General features: G+C 39.6%; 1 protein-coding gene across 1 annotated transcript in view; it reads right to left on the reverse strand.

Annotated features, from left to right (window-relative positions):
• Positions 1-264: 264 nt before the first annotated feature.
• Positions 265-24,544, reverse strand: part of LOC131993476 (contactin-associated protein-like 4) — an 84,706-nt gene continuing 60,426 nt past the window's right edge. Inside the window, exons 11-24 of the mRNA XM_059359409.1 lie at positions 24,343-24,449; positions 23,196-23,315; positions 22,826-23,026; positions 21,964-22,126; positions 20,607-20,734; positions 20,191-20,361; positions 16,187-16,405; positions 13,869-14,108; positions 12,444-12,689; positions 8,096-8,229; positions 7,521-7,608; positions 4,732-4,947; positions 2,761-2,832; positions 265-1,178 (exon numbers count right to left, since the gene is read on the reverse strand). Of these exons, the coding sequence (XP_059215392.1) occupies positions 982-1,178; positions 2,761-2,832; positions 4,732-4,947; positions 7,521-7,608; positions 8,096-8,229; positions 12,444-12,689; positions 13,869-14,108; positions 16,187-16,405; positions 20,191-20,361; positions 20,607-20,734; positions 21,964-22,126; positions 22,826-23,026; positions 23,196-23,315; positions 24,343-24,449 (2,302 nt within the window). The 3' untranslated portion in view covers positions 265-981. The remainder of the gene's footprint in view (positions 1,179-2,760; positions 2,833-4,731; positions 4,948-7,520; positions 7,609-8,095; positions 8,230-12,443; positions 12,690-13,868; positions 14,109-16,186; positions 16,406-20,190; positions 20,362-20,606; positions 20,735-21,963; positions 22,127-22,825; positions 23,027-23,195; positions 23,316-24,342; positions 24,450-24,544) is intronic.

A 24,544-nucleotide genomic window follows, 5' to 3' on the forward strand; every position in this document is an offset into this window, starting at 1 on the left:
ATTATAGTCCAGCATAAAAACAAAAAAAGTGCAACACAGAAAAGTTCATTCTTATTTTTTGTCTGTTTGTTTGTTCATCTGGTTGCATCTGTAATGCACCTTTTTTTATGAGTATGTAAGAAATCCTCAGCAGTCCGCCAGTTTTTTGCCCTCAATTTCTTATATATTTTGCCTCAGGCTCATACATTATATTCATGTTTAAAAGATAAATTAAGAAAATAAATTTAATTGGATTGATGTTGGGTACAAAAAGTCCACAATAACTGCATCTGTCAACACCTTTACTGTTCAGAACTACATTGAGAGAAAGCCAGAGAAAAAGAGAAATCAAGCAAAATAAAAATAAATATGAGTTAAGTTTTGCTTCAAGCTGCAATGATATGAAAAAGAATCATTGTGAGTGAAACTTTAAGAAAATGAGAAATGTTCAATGTGAACGGATACATTTTGCTTTGCCACAGTTCATACAGTAGGTGCAAAAAAACAACAAAAACAGCTGGAAATTCAATTAACTTGGCTCAGTCACTCAAAACAGCAAACATTCATTATCCATGTTGGAAAAATGTATTTACCCGACAAACCTTCTTTAACTTTCAACTCGATGAAAAAACAGTTTCTCATTTAATCATTTCAAACATTTCAATAGGACAGAGAAGAACGGATTGATATAAAGGCATTTTTTGAATTTTTTTTAACGTCATTAAATATTTACAATTCTACTGACAGTATTGACATATTATAAATTCAACACTTTGTTCTTGTGCATCTGTATACAGTCTTTACAAAAATACAACCACAGAAGCCAAAACCAAACAAAAGGAGACAGAACACGAGTTATAGCTCTGTGTAAGTCTTCGTGTCGAGCCACAGTTTGGGCTCAGTTTATAGTGTAAAGCACTGAGGCTTGACAAGGCATCTCCGTCTCTGTCTGTCTCCTCAGCTGCAGCGCTGCCTGGTCAGGTCAGCAGGTCAAACCTCCACCTAGATAAAATATTCTTTCTGGTTCTCGCTCGGACCATTCTGTGAGCTGGTCTGGCTGGTGAACGGCAGTTCCGGGCTGTCTTCGGGCTTTACTGTCTTTACTTCCTGGCTCTGACATGTCCCTTTCCTCCTGTAGAGGACTCGCGCCATTATGGCTAATGCAGACACGGTCACAAAGATCACCACGGCTATCACACCTGCAAGGCAGAGGGAATGGTACACGTTACAGCGGCTCAGCAGTGGGGATGTGGGCTTCCTTTACTCACCTTTTTAGATGTATGTTAGAGAATTCTCTTTTTAAAGAGCAGTTGTATTTCCCTTATCTGAATCACAGTGGATTTACTTAAAAAAAGACCTTCTTCACAGCGAAAAATAATCACCATTATCCTGAATTGGATGCAAATGCAAAACAAGTTAATGCATAGATGAAAGCCAATATTTAGCAGATGCATTCTGGGACTGTCTGGTTGGGCCTGTATCAGAATTACATAGCTGGATATTTTTTCTCAATTCTTCTTTGCCAAAACTGCTCAAAATCCTTTCCTTTGGATCGTGAGTGAACAGCAATTCTCTAGTCCTCAGGCTGGAGATTTGGACTCTGATTTGGATACTCAGACATTAAAAATGTGTTGCAGACATTTATGTGTAGCTATTGCTTCACTTTGGGATTGTCGCAGCAAGGTTTTCTTTGAGGGCTCATCTGTGTTCTGCTGCATTCATTTCACCCCGTAGTTTAAAAAAAAGTTTCAACTAGAACTTCATGATTTCACAGAGAAAAACTTTGGGAATCACAAAATCTCGAGAGCTCTTGACATTTCATGGTTATCCTGAATTGTACCAGCCTGGCATCGTCTTGACATAAGTCTGAATTGAAAGTCTGGAAATTTTGGATTTTCAAGAGCTGTTACCCAAAACTGGAGACGGAAACACAGACGGCCTTTGTGGAATTGATCCACAAGCAATCAGAGTAATGGAAATCTGTCTACATGGATGTGTCACCAGTTGCATCTGCCAGAGCAAAAAAAAACACATCTTCAAAATAAAAGCCTCCTCACACAATAAATTTGTCAAAGTTGTAATAGAGTACCCTATGCTGTTCTAAAAGGTTTTTCTTAAACGCAACTATTTCAAGTAAGAAGTGTTTATTTAAAAAAGGAAGCCTCATTTATGCATTCAAATAATGAAAGTTTGACTTACATACTGTTAACTTTAGTTTAATTATTATTATTATAATTTAAGCATTGGTAGTTTAACATGCAGGTAGCAGACTCTAATTTAATGCTCTATGACTTGATAAGCCTTATTTTCTAATGGGACAGGTTTACACCGAATATGCAAATTAAAGATGAAACTCTACATTATGAAATAAAAGTCCTGCTTGAAAGCAACTGGCCAGTGGCCCAACAGGCAGTGAAGAAATGTTGGAGTGCTTTAACTCGCTCATTAGAGGTGCAGTCAGCTCATTTTCTCCAGACTCTCAAGGCAATTTTCAGCTATTAGAAGGTCTCTGCACCGATGTTAGTTGATGTCATTTGTGCTGTAATTAGCTGAAGTTTCCTTTGTGTGCTGAGACACAGTCATGCTGTTTGAGTGAAAACTTTCATTTAAACTGCTACACAGCCTGCAGATTTTATAAAAACACTCTTTCGTACTGAGGTGTTGTTTTATCTTAACTGAGCTCTTGTACATTATATCACTCTGCTTGCTTTGCAGACAGTTTCTGTCTCAGGATGGAGGATAATGGCGTTGTGACAGTGAAAAATGTTGCTGCTACAGTACCTCCAATTAGAGCTGAGTCACTCCTGATGGCATTCACTAAAGGCTGACCCGTTCCCACTGATCCAGACTGGCCTGCAGCACAGAGATACAAACATGCAGAAGTAAAGGGAGAAAGTTAAGAAAAGAGAGAAGACAAATGCAGAGGAATGATCACAGGGGAATAAAAAAGTGGTGGGAAGGAAAAAGAAGAAATGAAGGTGAGCAGATGAAAAGAAGAGAAAAAAAATAGAGGAGCAGAGAGGTCATTTGTGGCATGAAAAATCGAAATGGAGAAAAGTACTGCAGAGAGATGCTCAACAGAGAAATAACAGGAACCATATACAGTCATATAGCATCAGTCTGAGCAGATAAGACATAATGGAAACCATAGCACACCTCCACACAATCCTCTGTGTGAGTGACCATGAGGGGCAGACATGGCAGAGGAAGCTCTATTCCCCAGTAGAATTAAATTCCTCACCGAGTGACCATTAACCCAGTGTCATTACATCATTAGACACCCAAAGGTCCCATTGTAAAGTTTGAGAGGTAGCACCCACACAGAAAACTGGACAGCACTGCCCACGATAACCTCAATCATATTTATTAATTTGAGCCCCTTGAGGTGCTCTAATTGTTTGAATACACCTTTGTTACAGGGCTGGAGTGTCTGTGAGGTCAGACAAAGGTTTTTAAAGAAACATTATGAAGCCTGGAGTTTGTCTGTGTAGCCTGCTGTCAATTAAAGATCAGTGGCATCTCCAGTGTGCACACAAACACTTCGGAATAATATTAATTTACCATTTTCGTATTCTCTACCTCCTTGAGCACTTACATTACAGTACCTACGATTTCTGTTTAAAATGGTAATTTAAGATTAATGAACCAATTGTAACACAACACGGCAGAATTCAAATAAACTACACTAAGGTCCCACCTCTGTCTGGGCAGATAGTCTATCATAGTTTAGGATAATTAGGTGGCACTTGGACACGCCACTGCTCGGGCTGCACAATTTTGAAAAAAAAAAATCTAGTAAAAGTCACCCTCAAGTGTTCATTGCAGGGGTTAACTTTAATGGTGCTTTACACAGCATTCAGAGCATCTATGGTTCAGCATCTATGAAGGGAACGTCTCCACACGACTTTTTGTTTTTCTCATCTTAGTTTAAACTTGGATTAAAATTCTATTTTTTTGCAAAAGGAAAATTAAACTATGAAGATTCTGGAGCTGTTTTGCAATTTTGCCTTTTTAACCAGTGAACATTTCATTGGCTACCTAACACTGGAGATATTAGGCCTTTATGACATTTAACATTTAGGTTTTGTTTGCATTCTGATCAGAAATTGTAAAACAAACCAGTTCTTTTTCTTCTGGCCTTTTTCTGCAGTTGCCATACAGTTTCTTGTAAATTACCACTCCCCTCCGGGTTTTCCCAGATTTACATGTAGCTCAGCAAAACAGACAGATTGCATCAGATTTGAGGCTAAATGTAAACTACAGTAGCTTTCAGATCTGATTTTTTTGCAGCTAGGAGAAACATGAATGGATGAGTGAAAATGGAGCCTAAGGTTTTGATAACGCCAATAAAGGAAGCAACTCATACCAACCAATTCCTATTGACTCCAACTCTGCATGCTCAATTGTTAGAACCATGAAATGACTGTACAAGTGAAATGTTTAGGGGTGGCTGTGGTGGTCGTCGACTGATCGGGCAAGATACTGAACCCCAAATTGCTCCTGATGCTGCGTTGATCGGTGTGTGATTGAATTCCCAATGGTGGCAGGTGGCACCATTTAGGGTAGTACGAGTATGAATGTGTGTGTGAATGGGGGATTTAGCGCAGTCTGTGGTATAAATCGCTTTGAGTGGGTGCAAAGTGTCTAGAAAAGCACTACAGAAGTGCAGGTCCATTTAGCATATGTTTTTAAATGATGTACTAAAACAAGACATTTGCAAAACAAGAAAAAGCATCCAAATTCTCCTCCGACCTGACAGGTGGTGTGTGGGTTCTGCTGCGTAGGGATTGGCTGAAGTGGAGCCACAAATGGACTGGACCAGCGGGCCTGTAACAATGACAGGGCTGGTGTCTGCGTGGAGCAGCGCAGCTTTTAGAGGGCTGATGGAGTTAAAGAGGACAGCAGAGAGACAGCCTGTGAAACCCAGAGAGGCAAGCCGAGACAGCTCCGGATCCAGCTCACCAGAGTCTGCAGAGAAAAGAGACAGCATGATGTTTATTAGGTTTAAAAATCTTTATGCCCACACAGAAAATCCAATCACATAGATTTTCCTTGGATATAAAAAATTCTACCACAAAGTATGCCAATAAAGACGAGCATTACTTTTTATAGCGGGTTCGCAGTGTCAGTGCTACACCCATTTGATGGAAGTCCCACGGGCTCTCATCTTATTAACAACCTATTTCTTAGTCTGTCTCAGAAGGTGCTGATAAAAAAACACATAAGTGGGTCATGACAAAGTAAATTATACTGGTGCTATATTTCTGTTACATGTCTGATCTGTCTGAGGCACACCAGGAAGAAAGCAAACAAGAGCAGAGGTACTTTGGGAGAATAGTCTTTCATGCTGAGAGGTTAAACTGTTCAGGCCTACTCCTTGACTTGGCTGGAGTTTATTTAATGCAGCAGCCAGATCATCAGTATCTGCTTTTATCTCCTCCAAACAGTATTTTTGTCCAGAGAGAATCAGAGGCGAAAACTTCATTGCTGCAATAAACCTACTGTGTATGGAAGTCCAGATGCACTGGACACTGTACAGCTACAGCTTTCCAGAACAAATAATACTGCAATTTACTGATCCAAAGAAGATGCAATATGCATGAAGTGAAAGGGTTGGCATCTTTAAAGCAGCCATAACCTCCCGAGAGAACATCCTCCAAAGGCGTTATGGCTTTTAGATGTCTGTGTCCTGTCTGGGAGGTTTGAGAAGTTGTTGTGTATAAAAGCACAGAGGTTGGCAGTATTACCAGCAGGGGAATTATCAATACATCTTGAATGCATCACTGACCAATAGCTTGTCTGGTAAAAACTACAGTACAAGCTGTATATAATGAGCGCAGGCTTCAAAACTGCAGTGTCCTCGACACAAGTGGCATATACAAAACAGGACGATGCAATAAAGAATCTGTTTTCTTTTTCTTGCAACAAAAGCACTTTTTTATGTGCTGTATAAGATTCTGCATTAGCTGCTAAGCGGCAGCTGTTTATTTTGTTTGTGAAATATTGTTTGAAAGCTATATTGTTTGAAGCTGCTCTGAACTCTAAGAGCCTGGCCTAAGTGAAATATAATAGACTTGTAAATCAGATACAGTTTATAAAGTCAAAAAGTGTCACAACAAGGCTGACAATACAAGTTTTTGGAGGCACGTCAGTTGGTCCCAACACTTCAGTCCTGACTTAATTTTCTCAACAACCATTGGAAATATTAGACATTCGGTCAGAGAGGAAGCAGGGGATGAATGGTTCAATACACATTTAATGCATATGAGCAAACATTCAATTCTCGTGTGCCGCAGAATGAATACAGTTTGCAATTCTGAACAAGCTTTTATAGGCGTGGCTCAGTGCCAGCTATTCTTGTGCATTAAAGGTTCCTAAAGTATGACAAGAACATGTCCAATTGTGGTCAGCCTGTCAGCACAGAAGAGAAAGCTTCGAGTTTGAAACTTGAGACGTAAAGCTTGTTCCTAAAATGAGATTAAGATTTGTTTTTGCACACATACACACACCAAAACATCCTGTACATAACAGTGAACACACCGTGCTTGAGCAGTAGGGGCCCTTGATCTGTCAATCCTGGGACTCAAACCAGCAGTTATAAGCCCGATTCTCTAACCTCTAGCCTACGTAAGTATTACATTTGTGCTGAGTCCAACAATTACACACTATATATGACTATGAAATACTTTCTAACAGGCATCAAATATATTTGTAGAAATGTTTGATGGTTGAAGATAAACTCTTGTGATTTGGGTAATTTACTGACTTTTCCTGTAGGACTAACATGAGGTTGAATGTCATGTTAATGAGTGAAATGTCTCAACTATCCAATAAGTTGCAATGGGATTAGGTACAGACACTCGTGTATCCATCAGCAATTAAATAACTTAATAACGAAAACTCAATAAATAACTCTATATTAAAGCCATCAGGGGATCAGTAAGTAAGTAGCTTGATTATTTTGCAGGTTTAAACTGTCATATCAGAAACAAACATCTCCTTAACCTCACTTTTTCCTCTAAAAGATATTCCAGTTGTGTCCGTTGTAATAAACATTGTTTTTAAGTATCACATTTTTTTCATATAAAGTCACGTACATTATTATTATCCTTTGTTTCTGATCCACCCTTGTCATAAGCCAGGAAGTCAATAATCTTCAAAGTGAGCAAAGGAATGTGTTATATTATTTGTTATTCTCTTGCTTAAAAGAGCACCATCCTGTTGCATTACTTCTTAACAGGTGAACTTTAAAAATCTATCTATATGTCTAGTCACGTATAACCCACCACCTATTAAATAATGCCGATTTGAATTATGTCCCATCTTAGCGCTGAGAGTGCCTGGCATTTATATTTTATTTCTATGTTTGTTATTTACCTGCTATATCGTCTAGACAACAGCTGTTCCGGGGATGCAACCGTCATGATGGAAGTTTCCAATACCTCATTGTCTGATGAGGCAGAACCTCTCTGAAATGACTCTGTCTGAGTGCTCTGCAGCCTGAAAGGCCTTGTCTGGGTTTTTGTAGCTGTCTCACTTACCAAGCACTCTGCCGAGAACCAGCGACCTGATAGTATTGAATTCTACATCAGATGTCAAGTTGAACTCTTCTTTGGTGTTCAGGTCAATCTGAAAGAAATCGAAAGATTTTTAGCTCAGTATAAGTTTGTCAAAAGACACCTCAACAGCACTGGGATAATATAACTAATTACACAGCTGAAAAAGTTAGTAACCTCAAAGATGCTTTAGTTTTTATGATTTTTCCTCATGATTGCACGTTGATTTGTTAGAGGTACAGGAGTGTATCATCAGCAAACATAGAGCAATATTATCATTAAGCAAAGATTAGGTTTTTGAATCAGGTGCCCTGTGTTGAGAGAGCTAGAAGAGCAAGTCTTATTTTAAAGGAAAGAGAAAAAGCACTTTGACAGCTGCTAACCCACATTTGTGTCCACTATTTCACTGCAGCTCAGCCTTTATTATCTGTGAGTGTTTTCTACAGCTCGTCTCTGTTGTTTTCTTCTCCCGCTGGCTGCTGAAGTCGACTGACAGAGAGGCTGCTGGGAACACCGGGGTTTACTGCTGACTGAGAGCAACATTTCTGTGTGTGCATCACCTGCACAGAGACGCCGTCTGCCAGTCTGCTGATGGTGACAACATGTAGCTGTCCGTTGGCGAGGTTCCTCACTTTGCTTCTCAGGATCTCTGCGTCTTTGCTGCTGTCCAGTCTGTATCTCACCTCCAGCATGTCTGTACACACAAATCAACCAATCACACACAGGAAAAGACAAGGCTTCCAAATCAACAAATAAAAGCTTTAAAATTAAATCTTTCTAAAGCAGGATTTCTCAAATATTCTGTATGGCCTGTACAGTACATAAACAAAAAAAGTGTTTCTCTGATATATAATAGAGATTGTAGAAATGAGATGAAGGTATTGGGCTTTATAGGGTTAGGCAGCATTGATAACAATGATATCAAAATATAATTATCTATTTGCCGTTCAAATATTTTGAATATTCATGATTTTAATTTTTAAAACAAACATTTTACATTCATAACTTTAAAAGCCACCGAATTACCTTGAGCAAAAAACAAAAAAATCTTACTATATGTATTTTTTGCTAAATCTGTCCTTCTACCTAGCCTCTACTTGAATAGAAATGTATTTATATGTACCAAGGGAGATGGAAAAATTAGGGCCAGGTACTGCAAATAATGGTGAACAGAGTCAAGTTCATTTATAACATTTTCACGGCATTTAAGATAGTTTCATTCCATTTACATGGATAACATGTAATGTCTGAGAAACAGGAAATGGAATGGAAATGGAAAGCTGTTTTTCATTTCACAGTGCAAATGCATAATAACAAGTGCATATTAAAGCATACTTGAAAAATTATATAAGTATATCTTGGAAGATAATTGGGAATGTATGTAATCCTGAGGCCACAGTGTGATATAACAAGGATAAAAAAACGTTCTGGCTAAAATGAAGAGGCAGGAAGAGAGATAGAGAGCAGAAGAAATAATAAGATAGTTTCTAAAGTTCCTGAATCGTGCATTATCTATATTTTTTCAGTCTTGCTAATTGCTTTTAACACTTAGTGCTTGCCTTTTGTGCCACACATATCGGAGAAGAAAAGGCGGAGAAAAGTGACAGCCATTTTTACATGCTGTTCACACTGTAATAACTGCAATTATCAAGTCACAGAGGTAACAGACGAAGACCACACTGCCGAAGCTCGTACAGTAAGCGGCGAAAGTTTGGTGATGGCAGGACTTTTGCGCCCTTCAACAGTTGCAGCGTCACAGTTCCACCTGTCCATGTATTTCTACTGAAGAACAGGAGTTACATCAAGTCTAAAATGAAGGAGACTTTGTTTTAGACTCACTTAGACTTCTTACGTTAAGTTTCTTCTGCTTTAAAGTTATGGTAGCTATAATATATCAAAATGACGTGATCTTATAGCTGAGTGTATGAACAGATAGTTTACATCTGATCTACTTTAGGTGATGGTCAAATTAAGGTTTTCAAAACACGAAACATTATAGACATAGATATTGGGCACAGTAGCAGGCGAACGGTATGTATTTTTGCACATTAATTTCACAGTTTTTGATTTGTATTTTTCTATCACCAACCCATCTTGGTCTTTCCACTGTTCCATAAACCACCAACTCTACTTTGGTATGAATAAATCCTCAATTCAACGTGTATAATGTGAAAATATGCTGGCTCTACAAGCTGTTATTCCCTCCTTGTGTCTTTGTTGTGTCGTCTATTGAACAGCATAGCAGCTCTTACTCATTCTGCAGAGGCAGAACATTCAATTTGTGAAGTAAAATGACAAAAATCACCCATCATCTTCAAGTTTGTTGGTATGTCTGGTCAGGAATGGCTCTAATTGTTGCATATTTTCAAGCACAAGAAGAAATTAAAGAATAGGATTCTATGCATAGAAATGAGTGTACGGTTGGTTTAAGCATAAATCTGATAAATGAGATTCCTGGCATTTGAGTTAGCCACTAAAAAAACAACAACAACCTCTAACCCTCCATTTTAATGCAAGAAACAATGTAATTACAATGATATGCTTCACGATATTCCTTCACACTGGTGCTTTGTTTGTCTTCTGGGTTTGATTTTACATAACAGTTTATGAATGCATTGCTTTCAACGCTGTAATTTTTGTCAGACAAAGGCACTGACAAGGGGATGTTAAAAAACTGTCTGCTCACAGCTGCTCAAGAACAACAACAAAAACAGGTCAACCAAAAACATAAGAGGTAGAAGAAGTTATTGTGATCACCGTGATGATTTGTAAATCAAGTATAATGTCTCTCCCAGATTCAGACAGACTAAAACAACCAGAATGATACTTAAAACGAGAAGGCAGCCAATAGCTTTGTACAGAAATCCCATAAAAAGACCAAAACCTACAGTAGTTTTTCAAATTTTATGTAAAAAATAAGTCCCAAGTCCATCGTTTCTCAATGAAGTAAATCTTCAAAGAAGTTACAAAAGTTTTATCATGAAAAGAAACCTATTCCTGAGTTATTCTTGAGGTTTTACAAAGCTTCCTCCCGACTGTCTGATCATCATGTTGTCTCTAATGATCTGCTGACCATCAGCTCCCACCAGTCTGGGTTATTAAAGCAGCCTATTCACTCTGTTTACAGCTAATCTAGGTTTAGCAGCTTTCTTTGTCCTTTCCAATTCAAATGACCCCACTTGCCACCTGTCTAGGCTTAACTTGCAACAAGTGGATGAAACACTGAACTGGATGGCAGCAAAGGAGAACCAGATGAAAGGAGACATGAGAAATAAAGCAGCAGACAAAGAGGGGAAGACTGACAGGAAGTCTGCTCTAAGGAGAAGAAGAAGGAGTTATGGATGATTCAAACCGCCACGACGTCTTGAATCTGAGCACATTTTCTGACAGCTAAGAGGCGTCTAAGCAACACAAACTCGGATAAAATCATAGTTTTCATACATCAATATATTCTTTTTCATTAGTACTTTTGCCATATGGGAACATTCAGGGCCATCCAGTGAAATAAAGTGAGAAAAAAAGGTACAAAAGCTTATTAAGCACCTAATTAGCTCCATATTGACATTTTGTTGGGAGAAGGTTGTTTTGACAAATGAGCACAAGACTTGAGGCTACTGTTCAAGTCTCATGTGAAACAAAAAATCAGTGTTGAGTTATTTAAACTTATGTATGTAATCACGTAGGTACCTACTCCAGGCGCATATGCCGCATACTTATTTTAACCTGCATTATGTTTTCTTTGGTGTGGTTTTGTTGTCTAAACCCTAATCAAGTACTTACATTTCACAACATTGACCACATGTTTAAAACATAGACTGTATAAATAATGGACATAGTGACCACGACTTCACCCATTGGTGGACTGCCTGTTTGTGGACTGCCTGTTTGAGGCACCGAGTTCAGCGTTACACTCGTCGTCATCTTGTGTCGCCATCTTATGTCGCCATCTTATTTCCGATACGGGGAGCAGACCATATCTGGACTGTGGAGGAGCGAGAGGGATCTGATCATTGACTACAGCCTCTCTACACCTCAACCTGACTGAGAGAAGTCACTGCTAATTCATGTTAGGATTAACCGGAGCAGTAACTGGGATGTTAGATTTGGCTAGTAAAAAAACAAAAACAAAATGTATGTTACTTACCTGAAAAATGTCTGTTAGTCCAACCAAATGCTGAATGAGACATTTTTAATGAACGAAATGTTTAAATAAACTGTCATTAAGTAAAAATATAGTGTATTTTTACATGTATATAACGTTATATATAACTGTATTGACACGTTGTCACCGTGGATACGCATTGTTCTGCTTCTCTCCTGATGACGGCTCGTCTTGTTAGTGACCTGTCAGTCAAAGGTAGCCACGCCCCAAATCATACGATACTTTATCTTCTATTTTCTTCTAAATGGGGCCATTATTCACACCAATAGCATCAAATTGTCTTGAATAAGATTTTTTACTAAGGATTGAGACCATAGTTTTGTCCTTATAAAATTTCTGAGGTAATAAATCAAGTGAGAAGTTTTCTCATTTTGTATTGAAATGAATGGACCTAAATGCATCTGCAGCCGCCTTCAGCGCCCCCATGTTGGAATTTGCGGTAGAATGCAGCTTAAGGCACTTCCTGGTTTGTCTCACTGCTCAGACCCGGAGGTTGCCGCCTGGTTTAAAACTGTGGCTTCGCGAGGTTTGACAACTTTAAATATAACTTCATATAGAGAAAGTCGTTTGTGCAACTCGTGCAAAAGCTGCAGAGTTAACAGTGAAAAGTACAGAAAGAAACAAAAGCCTCCTGCATTCATCGGAGAGACAGATATCAACCACATGATGATGCCAAAGGTAAAGCCAAATGGTTGAAGTATTCCTTGTTCAAAATACAATGCTTATAAGAGGATCCAAGTGGTCACCGTGCTTGTTGAGCAGCAAAGCCAGGTACTCCTTGGTGTAGGAGCCGACGTACAGGAGCAGGGCTGGACTCTGGCTGGTCCTGAAGCTCAGGGAGACGTTTTCGGCTCTCAGGGTCACGTCAGAGAAGATGGAGGAGGGCAGGGTGTTGCTGCTGCTGCTGCTGGTGCTCCTGTTCAGCTCGTCCGGCACCGGCTCCTTGAAGGTGTAGCTGACGGATGTTACTGACTTAAAGCTGGCTGAAACTTCTGCAGGGAGGGTGATAATGTCAGAGTTTAATTACAAAGTGGAGTTACAGCAGTTCTCTAATGTAGCTGTATGGAAAGCAGTTATGCTGAACGAGTAGGATGTGTGTTTTTGAATTTGGCTGTTAAGAGTTGAGTTTGACGAAAATGAAAGCTTGGTTTGGAGCTTATTTTGCCTTGCAGTGAAAGTTTGATTTGCATTTAAATTTGTATATGTCTTTGTTCCGCATCCAGCAAGTAATTTTTACAGTTTTAGTGATATAAACACTGTCTCTACGGCACATCAGCAGCACTGACAACACCCAATTAACAAGCTCATGCCACTGAAAAAGCTACAGGTGAAACGAACAATATGTGATAATTAGCAGCCACGTTTTGCAGTTGTGATTTCAGTTTCAGATATCGAGCTGCAAAAGACAACACAGATAGGCGTTTTGATTTTTGGACAAATATGATGCCGATGTGCTAATCAGTGTTCCTGTGATAACTCAGATGACAAGAAGTCTCTAGGCGTGTCGTCTTCAAACAACTTGATGGCAACAATAAAACAAAATGTCTCTATTAGAGCATTTGTCAAAAATATGCACACAGCTCTTTCTTTCCATTTTAGGAGGATTTAAAGAAACATTATCAAAGCATATAAACCATAATGCCATCAGTATAGAAAAACATTTCAAGTAATTGTATGGATAATTATTCTGTAACTACAATATGAATCGGAAACATTTTCAAACACTCAAAAGTAGAATAGAAGGATAAAAACTGCGATAATAATCAGCCAATCAATAGACTTTATTTATTGCTTCAAGAGCCTCATTTATCAGGTTTCATGCACTGCTACATTTCCTTTAAAACCTACACTTATCTGTGTGAAATTCGACGTTTTTAGGGAGTCCTGTGTTTGGGCATCAGCCACTAACCGAACCAAAAGAAAGCTTTATTTTTTATTTTTGTGAAAACCCCAAGGACACCTTTTATTGGGCTAAATTTCAAGGAAATATTTTTAAAATGTTGTAAAGGATTGGGAGAGTTGGAAATTAGGATATATATATATATATATATATATGTATATATATATATATATATATATATATATATATATATATATATATATATATATATATGATACTGTCAGATGGGATGGGCAGACAAGATGATTTCTCCCCAGTTCAGCCTGCGTACCTCTGTCACAGAAGGCTCCTGTATAGGCAGACAGGCCACAGTCACAGGAGAAGCTGTTGGGTCTCTCCACACAGTGACCCTGGTTCTGGCAGAGTGAGCCGTAGCTGCTACAGTGTCCCGGACACCCGGCCTGAACCCCAGGGGTGATCTTCGCTCTCTCCTCCAGGTCCAGAGTGACGCCATTCAGCTGCAGAGAGCGAATGCAGCCCCGAAAGCCCTTCTGCCTGGACGCAGTGCCACCTGAACACAAATACAAAGAATAAACTTCAGTATTCTGCAATGCATCTTGCCCTTCTATTTCTTTATGTTCTAGCTTCTTAAAATGGCTTGTTTTGTCTGACTGACTGATACAAAACACATTAATGTGATAAATCCTCACATTTTTGAGGCTGGAATCAGAGAATATTTGGCTTTTTTGCCTGGTTAAAAGACATTCATCTATGATATGATATTAATCTTTTTTCTCAAAACAATTAACAATTGTAACATTGGCTTTCCTTTATTGTGTTGTATATTTGAGTCATCCTTTTTGCTTGTTTTGACTGGAAAGTTGCAGTTTGTGAATGCAGATGCTTCCAGTGCAAATATGTGATATTTTAACAAAAATGTCACTGTTTAATGTTGCTTAATATTTCCCCACAGAATTAAATTTAAGAGTAGGTGGACAACATTTTAACCTTTTGGGAAATAAAATTGTAAAAAATCTACTCTTGCTAATCATTTATAAGTTGTGGGTTAAAGCAGCTCATTATCAGATCATACCTGTCTTTTTACACTTTAGAATCATGAGTGTTTCATAATACTGCTAGCCTTTTACAAAGTGTTTCATGCTTTTTAAAATAGTTTCATTCTTTCCAGGCAGCCATTAGTTTCCATTTTTCTGAATGTAATAAAAACACACCATGAAGCATTCTTGCGTAATCTGTCACCAGGAACATCAAGTCTTCAATGATACGATGTTATGATAACGCAACAGGTTGATCTGAAAGGTGTGCTCTGCTTTACATAACACTGATGTGTCTTTATGAAAAAACAAATGCTCATACGATGTTCTCTGTGATGAGGTATGATTGGAAAACAAATTATCTGGAGAGGGACACTGACTGCTACCTGATTTAATATAAGCAGCTGAATATATTCTGTAAATCCAGAAACAAACATTTGCCACCACTCTCATACTGAATTTTAAAAATGATGGGCTGATGAAACTTCATGAAACACAAACTGGCAGGTGAAAAATTCAAGGATTCAATTTTTTTTTCCTGGCTGTCTGTCTGCCAGCTGAGCACCATGCTGATTGTTCATATCTGGGATGTTGGCGAGCTGTCAATCTGCCTGACAGTCTTCCTGTCCTGCCTGGCTGGCTCACTGTGACAAGAAAATATTTTCTTCTCTTTCTAGGAGATAATTCAAACTCAAAAAAGTTTATTGTTTTCCAACATCTCACATTACAACCTCCAACTGTCCTCAGAGTTCAGGCTCTGCTACGCTGTAATTGTCTCAGACTGCCAAACTGGCAACCTCAAGACTGTTATGATGAGATAAACAGCTTTCCAGGACTGCAGAGTTGATGAGGTTCATATCAGAGCCTAGAGTTTCATCAGGAGCTGTCAGAAAAAGACTACCTTAACTAATTGACTGGGTTCAAACAGTGTAGCAAGGTTACTGCAAGAACACTGACCACTAAGTATAACTTTTCACCACATCATCCTGAGGATATTTCTACCAATTTGTGAGGGTTTTCTCAGTCTATTAAGTGTCTGTGAAGGCCTCTACACCTTACATCCAAAAGGTTTAGGAAGGATTGTTAGAGGTTGATTTATCCAGCTTAAATCTGTCAGTTTCAATGTGGATCAATAACCCGAGACAGCACTGCAATATGTTCCCTGTACAGCATGAACTTGGATGGGAAGCAGAGCTTTAGAGCTGCGTTCTGCTGAGGGCTTTAGTTTCTGTCACTATCTGCTTTCTTCAGGAGGCCGCCAGCCTCCCTGGGGTCAATGAAAATGTACCGTACCAGTACAGTGCCACTTGTGTGTGGTGTGTTGTGTGTGGGTGAGAGAGAGGATACAGAGTGAGAGGGCAACAGAGACAGAGAATATTGCAACAACTTAACACAAACACTCTGCAGTAATGAGATATCATATGGTTCTCATCGAGGGCTGAAATGGACAGAAGGTTTGTGGAAAAGTGTCCAGAACTGCTGATGTGTCTCAGCAAAAGTCATATACACAGACAAACAGATGGTGTGGATGTTTTCTCTTTGTTAAAGCAGCTTTGAATTGCTGCGTCACAGCCACACACACACACACACACACCTATAAACAACTGGCTGTTGAGCTGCAGGTGGATGTGCCCATCAACAGGACCCTCCTGTGTGGCAGCAGGCAGCTCGTCGAGGCGGAGCGATGCCTCTTTAACGTTCCGCTCGGCTCGAATGCGATGCCACCTGTTGTCGTTCAGCGGGAAGCCAGCCACCACCCGAACCTCCAACGGACCATTGCCAACGTCAAAGGAGAAAAGGACCTCGGTGGCGGCTGAGTCAGGGAAGGAAGTAAATCAAGACTTGTATTTAAGAAAGCTCCTTCTAACAATCATTCATCTTGTTTCCTCTACAGCCTGTTCTTAACATGTTCTACCTGTAGACAGAAATGAGAAGGAGAGTGTGCATACTGGTCTGAGATGGTATGATTCAATTGTTAGCTGTTCTCCTCATCCCTAATTCATGGTCTTGTTTAAAAGAAGCACCTACATGATTTTATTTTTCAAAGAGCAAAAAACAAAGACAAAAAAGTGCATTTTTGAGCTTGCTGTGCTTCTTTCTTTTGAATGTATCTGCCGCCGTTGTTTTTTCTTTTCAGCACATTTGTGTGGAATTTCACACTGGTAAGTAGTATATACTCTATCTTCTCACATTTAGATAGATAGATAGATAGATAGATAGATAGATAGATAGATAGATAGATAGATAGATATACTTTATTTATCCCAAGCTGGGAAAATGATTTAGGTGTGAATGAATGCACTTGTGGAATAAATTAGATGGTGACATTAATTTTTGAAGGCCATGAATGATGCACAGTATGCCATACCCTCTAGCCAAGTCAACCCAGTGATGTTGTTGTCTTGTTTGCATTGTCACAAACAAAGCACTTTGCCTTGTTTTGAACACACTGAATCTACAAAGGACCTTCCATCTTTCCCTCTAAAGTCTTTACTGTTGCTTTCTTTCTCTTCTTACACTTCTAAGACCAGGCTATCTCTGAAGTTCCTATTCCCTGTAACAGTTACACCATCTGCAGAGGGGGGAAGATAAAGTGATTTTTGCAGAGCCTGTCGAAACAATGACACATGAGCTCCACTGGAACTGTGATAAGAAATGTATTCAGACTGAAATCATTTATCACCACACTGATGTAACGACGAGCTGAAACGTACCAGCTCACATGAATGTCACATTAAAGAGCAGTTGTTATAGAAACCAGTTACAATAACTCCTGGATGTCCAAGCTGCTGATGTGACAACCATCTATAAAGATAGACCTTTTATTTCTCATAACTTTAGCAGTTCTGGTGACAAATTCAAGTTTCATGTTTGACAAAAAATATTTACAGTTAGTATTAATTAGTAAGTCATGGCGTTTAGAAATGTATTTGACAATGCACAAACATTTAGCAATCATTTATAAAACAAATTAGCACTTAAATACAACTTAACTTGAATATTTTTTATTAATTTATCTTGAATTACTCACCTCAAGTTCATTAAATTAAAAACATTTGCTTTTGAAAAGCTTGCTGTGCTTATAAATGCTCAAACTATTTCACTTTTTTAAAATGCATTTATTTGCCGACGGTTGAATGTTAGTGCACAAATTACCTGACACATGTGGTAAAGTTTAAAGACTCTTTTTCCAGTCTCAAATTCACAAATGCATTTTGCATTTAAGTGCTGGTCCAAAACCAAGACATATATCTTTTTAATGCATTCATGTGGAATTTAAAACTGGCAAAGGTTGTTGCTTCTCACCTTGTGATGCAAGTTTTAAATATTTCAAACTTCACATGTGTGGCCGGAGCACGGCTTACTCCTCCTCACAGTGGGGCGCTGTGTCCCCCTGTGGAACTGATTTGTGGGCGGGGAGCGCACCTTATATATAGGAGCCGGGTACACCTGGTGCGCGCTCTCTCTTTCTGTTCCGCTCGTCCGTGGTGGTGGCTGTGGCGTGGTGAAGTTGTGTGGCGTGCTGGCACCAGAGCGTCTTCAGCGTTTTGCCATAACGCAATCTCTGTCGTTCAGCGCAGTGCGGCGTGCCCAGCATCAGAGCGTCTACGGGTACGGGTAAGGTGCATTGGCGCACACTGCTGCTTTCTCTCTCAATCACGTGTTGACTGTTTGGTGATATGGCTGTTTCTGCTGCAGTGTGGCGGACTGCTGGAGTCACGGGGCGGGGCTGAGCTGCCCTGCTGGGGGCCTGTCGGCGTTGTGGCGCGGTCTCCACGTGACCTCTCGGCGCTCCGTAATATCCTGCTGGTGAGGCCCAGAAACTATTAAAGCCACCATCTCCTGGACCCACTGCTGTTTTGGCTTACTGGAGCTGTTTTGGCTGATTTGGCTGCGTTTGGTTCACTCTGACTGTTTTGGCTCACTGAAGCCGTTTTGACTCCTCCGCTCTTCTGAGCTGTGGTGAAGCAATGTACTAAGGCTCTTCACAGAGCTGGTGTCGGGGCCTACTGCTACTCTAAGGATTTTGTTAGTTTATTAATCATTCTTGAAAAGATTTATTTTGTGTTCATTGTTTAATTTGTTGATGAACATTATTTACTGTTTGTTGTTTTAGGAACATTATTTACCTTTATTTGATGGTCTGTTTCGTTGTTTGTTTTCTTAATTACTTAAAGTATAGTGTGTGCGTGTGTTTGTGTGTACGTATGTGTGTTAAGTAGCAATTAAGGGCCATATTAACTGGGAGGCCAATTTTATAACTTGCTTTCTTATTTTTGTGGACAGGTGCGGAGGGCCAGGCGGCGACCCAATCCCTGGTGGTGGGATTTTCTTCACGAACCCCTTGCGAGTGTGTGTGTTTGCAGTGTCACGGGTGTTTTTGGTTAGTTATCCCCCTCCCCTTGATTTGATTTTGGGCCGCCGTAGCCTCCACAGTCCTGTTCATTCCGCTCTGTGGCCCCAGTACGCAATTACGAGCCAGTACTGTTCAAGTGATATTTTAATTGATTGTAAAATAAACTATTTTCTACTTAGCCAAATACGTCTCTGCCTGTGGTATACGGACCTGTGTAGACCTATAGTAACTCTAACCATCTCATATAAACTATCTCCTGGGGCGAAACTCCCCAGGTGGCGTTGTCGGCAGGATCCTTTTCCACCCCTCCACTTGCCACACATGCATTAATCAAATATGTAGAATGACCTCCTGACATTGTTATAAAATTGTTATAACTTACTGCATTGAGTGAAATTTGTTTTGGATTGCGAAATTAATTTGTGAAAGCCATTAATTACTCACAAACAATCATACATGTTTGTAAATCTTGTTGTGGATCATCTAACACACACTTGTCTGGAGTATTGAGACTATTTTCTTGTCATTTCCTTGCAATGTAGTTTATATATTTAACTGGAATTCTGAGTTCTTATATGTGTGTTTGTGAAGCAAAAGACAGGAGAAAGGTAAGGTATTGCTGTAGCAGCAGTGTGACAGTATATGAAGGGAAGGATAATATCTCCTAGCTGTGTTTCTTTGTATTTTTATATTCAATCAACAAACATGCCACCATTGGCCACTGCACCTTTAAATGTCTTACATAACCTTGGTTTTTGTGGGGATATATTAGACGGTAGTAGTTATCATAGACGACTGGTCTACAATGGTAGATTTTTTTTTTGGCAAACATAAAATAAAACGCTTTATCAAAAGCTGAGGGACAGCTACAACAGCACACAGTGTGTGAACTATCAAAGAGTGTTACAGTACGATGATTTCAACACCAGCTCACTACAACGATGCACAGAACAATAAACTCTGGTGGTTATAAAGAAAATGTATTGCAGTAGACTAGAACAATGCCACTGCAGTGATTTCCCAGAGGACAGCAAAATAAATGGCTGGAAAAGTATATATATATATATATATCTTTTAAAGGGCTGAGAAGTTCTGAGGTGGAGTTCGAGGAAGGAGCATTACCTCCAGCTGAGTTCAATCCAGATGAAAGTTTAACTCCCAGGACGATATTTCCTGCTCAGGTTGTGCTCACATCTAAGCAAAGTCCGGATTAGACATCTAACCAGAGAGGTTTTACTTACAGCTGAGTTCAATCCGGATGAAGTCTTTGATGCCCAAGTTTTCCAGGAAGACACCGGAGGATGAAGTGGTTTTAAACAGGAAGGAGATATCCGCACTCAGCTCTCCGTGAAATGTGGGAAAGTGGAGATACGACGTCTCCTTGTCGAAAAATGCAGCATTCCAGACATTTTCTGCAAATAATGAAAATATTTATTATTATTATATTATTATTATTATTATTATAATTAATATTATTATTATTATTATTATGGTCTTGAAAGTACAATTGTAGAGCACCTGCATATGTTATTATTACAGTTCTATACCATTTAAATGTCCATCATTCTGCCAGTATTGTTCTGGCACATTGTACATATTTCTGAAACAATGCATGTGTGTTTCAATGTGACATTGAGCTGTTCTGGACTGGACTTACTGTCTCCATGACAACGGAGAGGGCCGACCCTGTAGGCGCTTTCTGAGCCAGGCCTCTGGACATCGCCCAGCACCACAGATCTGACAGGGAGGGTCTCCTTATGGGTCAGCAGGCCTGAGTCATTCGCCCTGGAAGGTGGTTGGAGAAAGGACAAAGATGTGGAAGAAGAAGAAGAAGAAGCTGAATTTAAAGAAGAAACCAAAGACCAGAGGCGAAAAAGAGACTTTCACTGGAAGAAGGAAGACGTTTAAGAAAGAGAAGAGAAAGATAGGAAGGGAGAGGAAGGGAGATCATTAGGGAGCAAAAAGCAGAATTCATCATCATTATTTTAACAGCAGTAAAGAGAAAAGGGATCAGTCATGATGACCTTTAAAACATGACTATTAGTATACTTTGCCTAACAGTCCTTGGTTTAGTAGCCAACCACTTCACATTCCCAACTCGTCACATAGGGACGATTGCTCAGGAAGCCTTGCGTCTTTCAATGCGTTAAACTCTAGCCCTTATTATACTATATATATATATATATATATATATATATTTTCCACAACAGTGTCGCAAAAGTGCTGCAACGAGATCTGCCGTCATCTTGCCTACAGACATTCATACTGATTCTGCAACGGTTTAATATTGGCATCTATTTACATTGTGATCTGGCATTGCAGAATGAAGTGGGAGGAGACGGTATCTAACAGAGCAGCAGCAGTACATGTACAATAAGCGATGGCAGAGTGCATTCAAAACAACAATGGCAGAAGAACTGCACGTCGAGCTGTTTCTCGCTGTAGAGATTCTACAAACTCAAGCAAAGTTGTTCTGCATTTTGCTGAACAAGATTCGATTACTGTCGGATTAAAGTGAGAGGCGTGTTTTTTATTATGTGGTCCACTTCCTTTCTTTTAACTTTTAACGCCTCTGTTACTACCTCTGAAGGAGCTACAGAAGCAGAATCTGAAAGGTGCTTTTAAGACTCCACTACAGTCGTAGTTTGAAAACGCATGGAAAACGTGGTGAATTTTAGTAAAAGATTGTGCTGAAAATAAGTCAGTTTGTTACGTAAATTAAATTATGTACATAAGTAGCCAAAGTAAATATGTCAATGTTGATTATTGGCTTTCTTTCTTTTCTTATGTCTCACATCATTTTTGGAGCACTTGCTCTAAGGTGGGTAAAGTCTGCAGTTGGTTAAAAAGCCCAGTGCATCTCATACGGCTCTAAAAGGTGCTTTGTGTAAGTACCACGGCTGATGAACTGGGAATAAGCAGATCTGACTATTCTCATGAATCAAATCAGTCCAGCCATTTATTTAAAGCAGCGTTATAGTCTCTAATTGTGTATATAAGTAAATAAACTGTACCATTCAGTGCGGTCAGCATCACAGTTGCAGTAGTGTCTGGGGTCCACACAGTTCTCCTGCAGGCCACAGGAACACTGCTGGCTGCCTGGAGGAGCCCCACCCCAATAGGTCTGCACCTGTCCTGCACCTGGACCTCCAACCCACCAGCTGAGCAGAGGGCCGTCTGCAACACACAAACACTGCCATGTTCATCACTTATCTGGACACTGTGCTATGCAACAGCAGCTTTCTTTCCTTCTGAGTTACTCATAAACATTTCCTGATTCAGCTTCGTTTTTCATTTGAAACAGTGCTGCAGGCATGACATTTTTTGTGTTTATTTTAAAATAATAATCCTCCTGGTTCCCTCAACAAAAGGCCAACAGGGTTTTTCAACTAAATATTTGGTTATTGCAGAAAATAAGCTGGCAAACAAGAGTTTATGAGGCTGAATGTTTTGTTCAGCAAGATAATCTTCATTTTTGAAGTGTAAATGTATTAATCAACTAAAGAAAAAAAAAATACACTGCTGTTACATGACTTCAGCATCACCAACACAAAAATGAAGATGACATTTAATGTCACGACCACCTTCTGTTGTCTCATTTAGCTACAAGTAAAAGCTTCAAAATTGATATTTTATGCCATAGAACGAAATATCGCTTAAGCTTGTGGTTACCACCGACCTTATTTCATGCATCTTACTAACAATCTGTTAAAGAAAACTTTGACTTTATGACGAGGGAACTGAAAGTTTCCAGATTTTAGGGGCTGAAAATTGAAGCCAATGTGCCAAAAACAGTTTAATTTATGTTAAAAGTTTAAAAGTCATGCATAATGAATTCATGGAGGCTACATCTATATTTGAGTCTACATGCTTTACCCGGTGTGTTGAGGAGGCGTGACTTCCTGCAGTGGTAGGTCAGTTCCTGTTCGCAGTGCTCTGATTGGCTAATAACAGCTGCCAGCTGCTCCTCCTCAGATGTGTATTCAAAGTGAGCCGAGTGCTGATCCTTCCCCGGCGATGGTCGGACTCTCGTCACATCTGTGTTGTTGTGCTGGATCACCATCCATGTTTTATCCTCTGGAGAGAAACAAAGACATCAGGAAGTGTGTGTGTGTGTGTGTGTGTGTGTATGTAACTCAGCAGGACTGACAGACAGAAATAGAGGCGTGATGAAAGAGAGAGAGACAGAGACTGGACACACAGGTGTGTTTTGATGTGTGCATGTTGTGATGTGTGTGTCAGCTACCTGTCATGTTGCAGTATATCAGCTGTGGTCTGATGGGTCCGCTGCCATCGACATCAATGTAATAATACCCCGACGTGTTGCCTTTGTGTTTGTACGCCTCGCAGGACTGCTCGTATATTGCTGAGGAGACAGAGACACAGCAGCACAGTCATTTATATTTATATTATCCATATTTTTACAACTGTCATTATGCCTTATTAACTATCTCACTTTCCCCCCAAAGCTTTCTCCTACAACAGATCCAATGTGACACACGTCTCAAGTGTTTTGTTTTTTTAAACTATGACCAGTTTAAATTTTATGCTGTCATAGTGTAATCTCTCAAAACAGCTTCTGCATGTGAACACATAATCTGTAGGCAACAGGAATGTATATTTTAATATTTTAGTTATAGTATTAGTTATTTGGAGTGCATGTGTAGAGAAAAATAAAAAGTTGAAAAACTCTGAATTAAAGTAGTTGTTACTTGGCTGACTTTTTTGAGAACAAGAGTGAGGTATTGATCGGATTAAAAGTGATCTTTCTTTCCTGTTTATTGATTCAGAAAACCTGGTGGTGCTTAAGTGTTATGAACATCTTGACTCATTACTCATGGATCTTGGATGAATTTTTTTTTTTAACTTTTGGCAGATGACAGCTAAATGAGCACTTTAAAGGTTTTTTGTGTGCTATGTTTTAGCACTGCCTCTGCAAAGTGAAAGAAATGTACTCTTTAATACAAACACGCAGCTCAAAAGGACTGGAGTGTTAAGAGGTGAAAACTAAAAGTTTTTTCTCTGAAGATTCTGCTTTGTGGCTGAAATCGGAGCATTAATGAAGAGCCTCTTTTACAGAAGATCCATATCTCGTTCTTTCTTATATATGTCCCACTTTTTAAAAAACCTTTTTCGCTCTCTTTATTTCCCTCTCTTGTTCCCGCTCCTCCTCTGAATCTCCCTCTCTTTTCCATGGAACAATGATTGCAGGAAAGCGTTTTGATCTCAGTCTGACCTTCTGCCACAACAATGTCAGCAGGGGCCTCAACTTAAAAGCAGCGTGACGTCTCATTACAGGAAACATGTGTACATGTGCAAACACACATGTACACACAAACACACACACTCCATACTGTGTGTGACCTTTAAACAACAGAGCTCCGAGCCCTTACAGCTGTGACAAGTGGCTCCACTGTATCCGGTGCTGGAGCAGTTACAGTGGAAGGTGCTCCATGATTGACTGCAGCTGCCTCCATGTTCACAGTGACTGGGAGAACACCTGAAAGACGGAGAGAGAGAGACACATTTAGACTGTATCCCTGAGGCAACCAAGGCTGGGGCTGTTCTGTGTGGAGTTTGCATGTTCTCCCCAGG

The sequence above is a fragment of the Centropristis striata genome, chromosome 20 (genome assembly GCF_030273125.1).
Source record: "Centropristis striata isolate RG_2023a ecotype Rhode Island chromosome 20, C.striata_1.0, whole genome shotgun sequence".
Taxonomy (NCBI): domain Eukaryota; kingdom Metazoa; phylum Chordata; class Actinopteri; order Perciformes; family Serranidae; genus Centropristis; species Centropristis striata.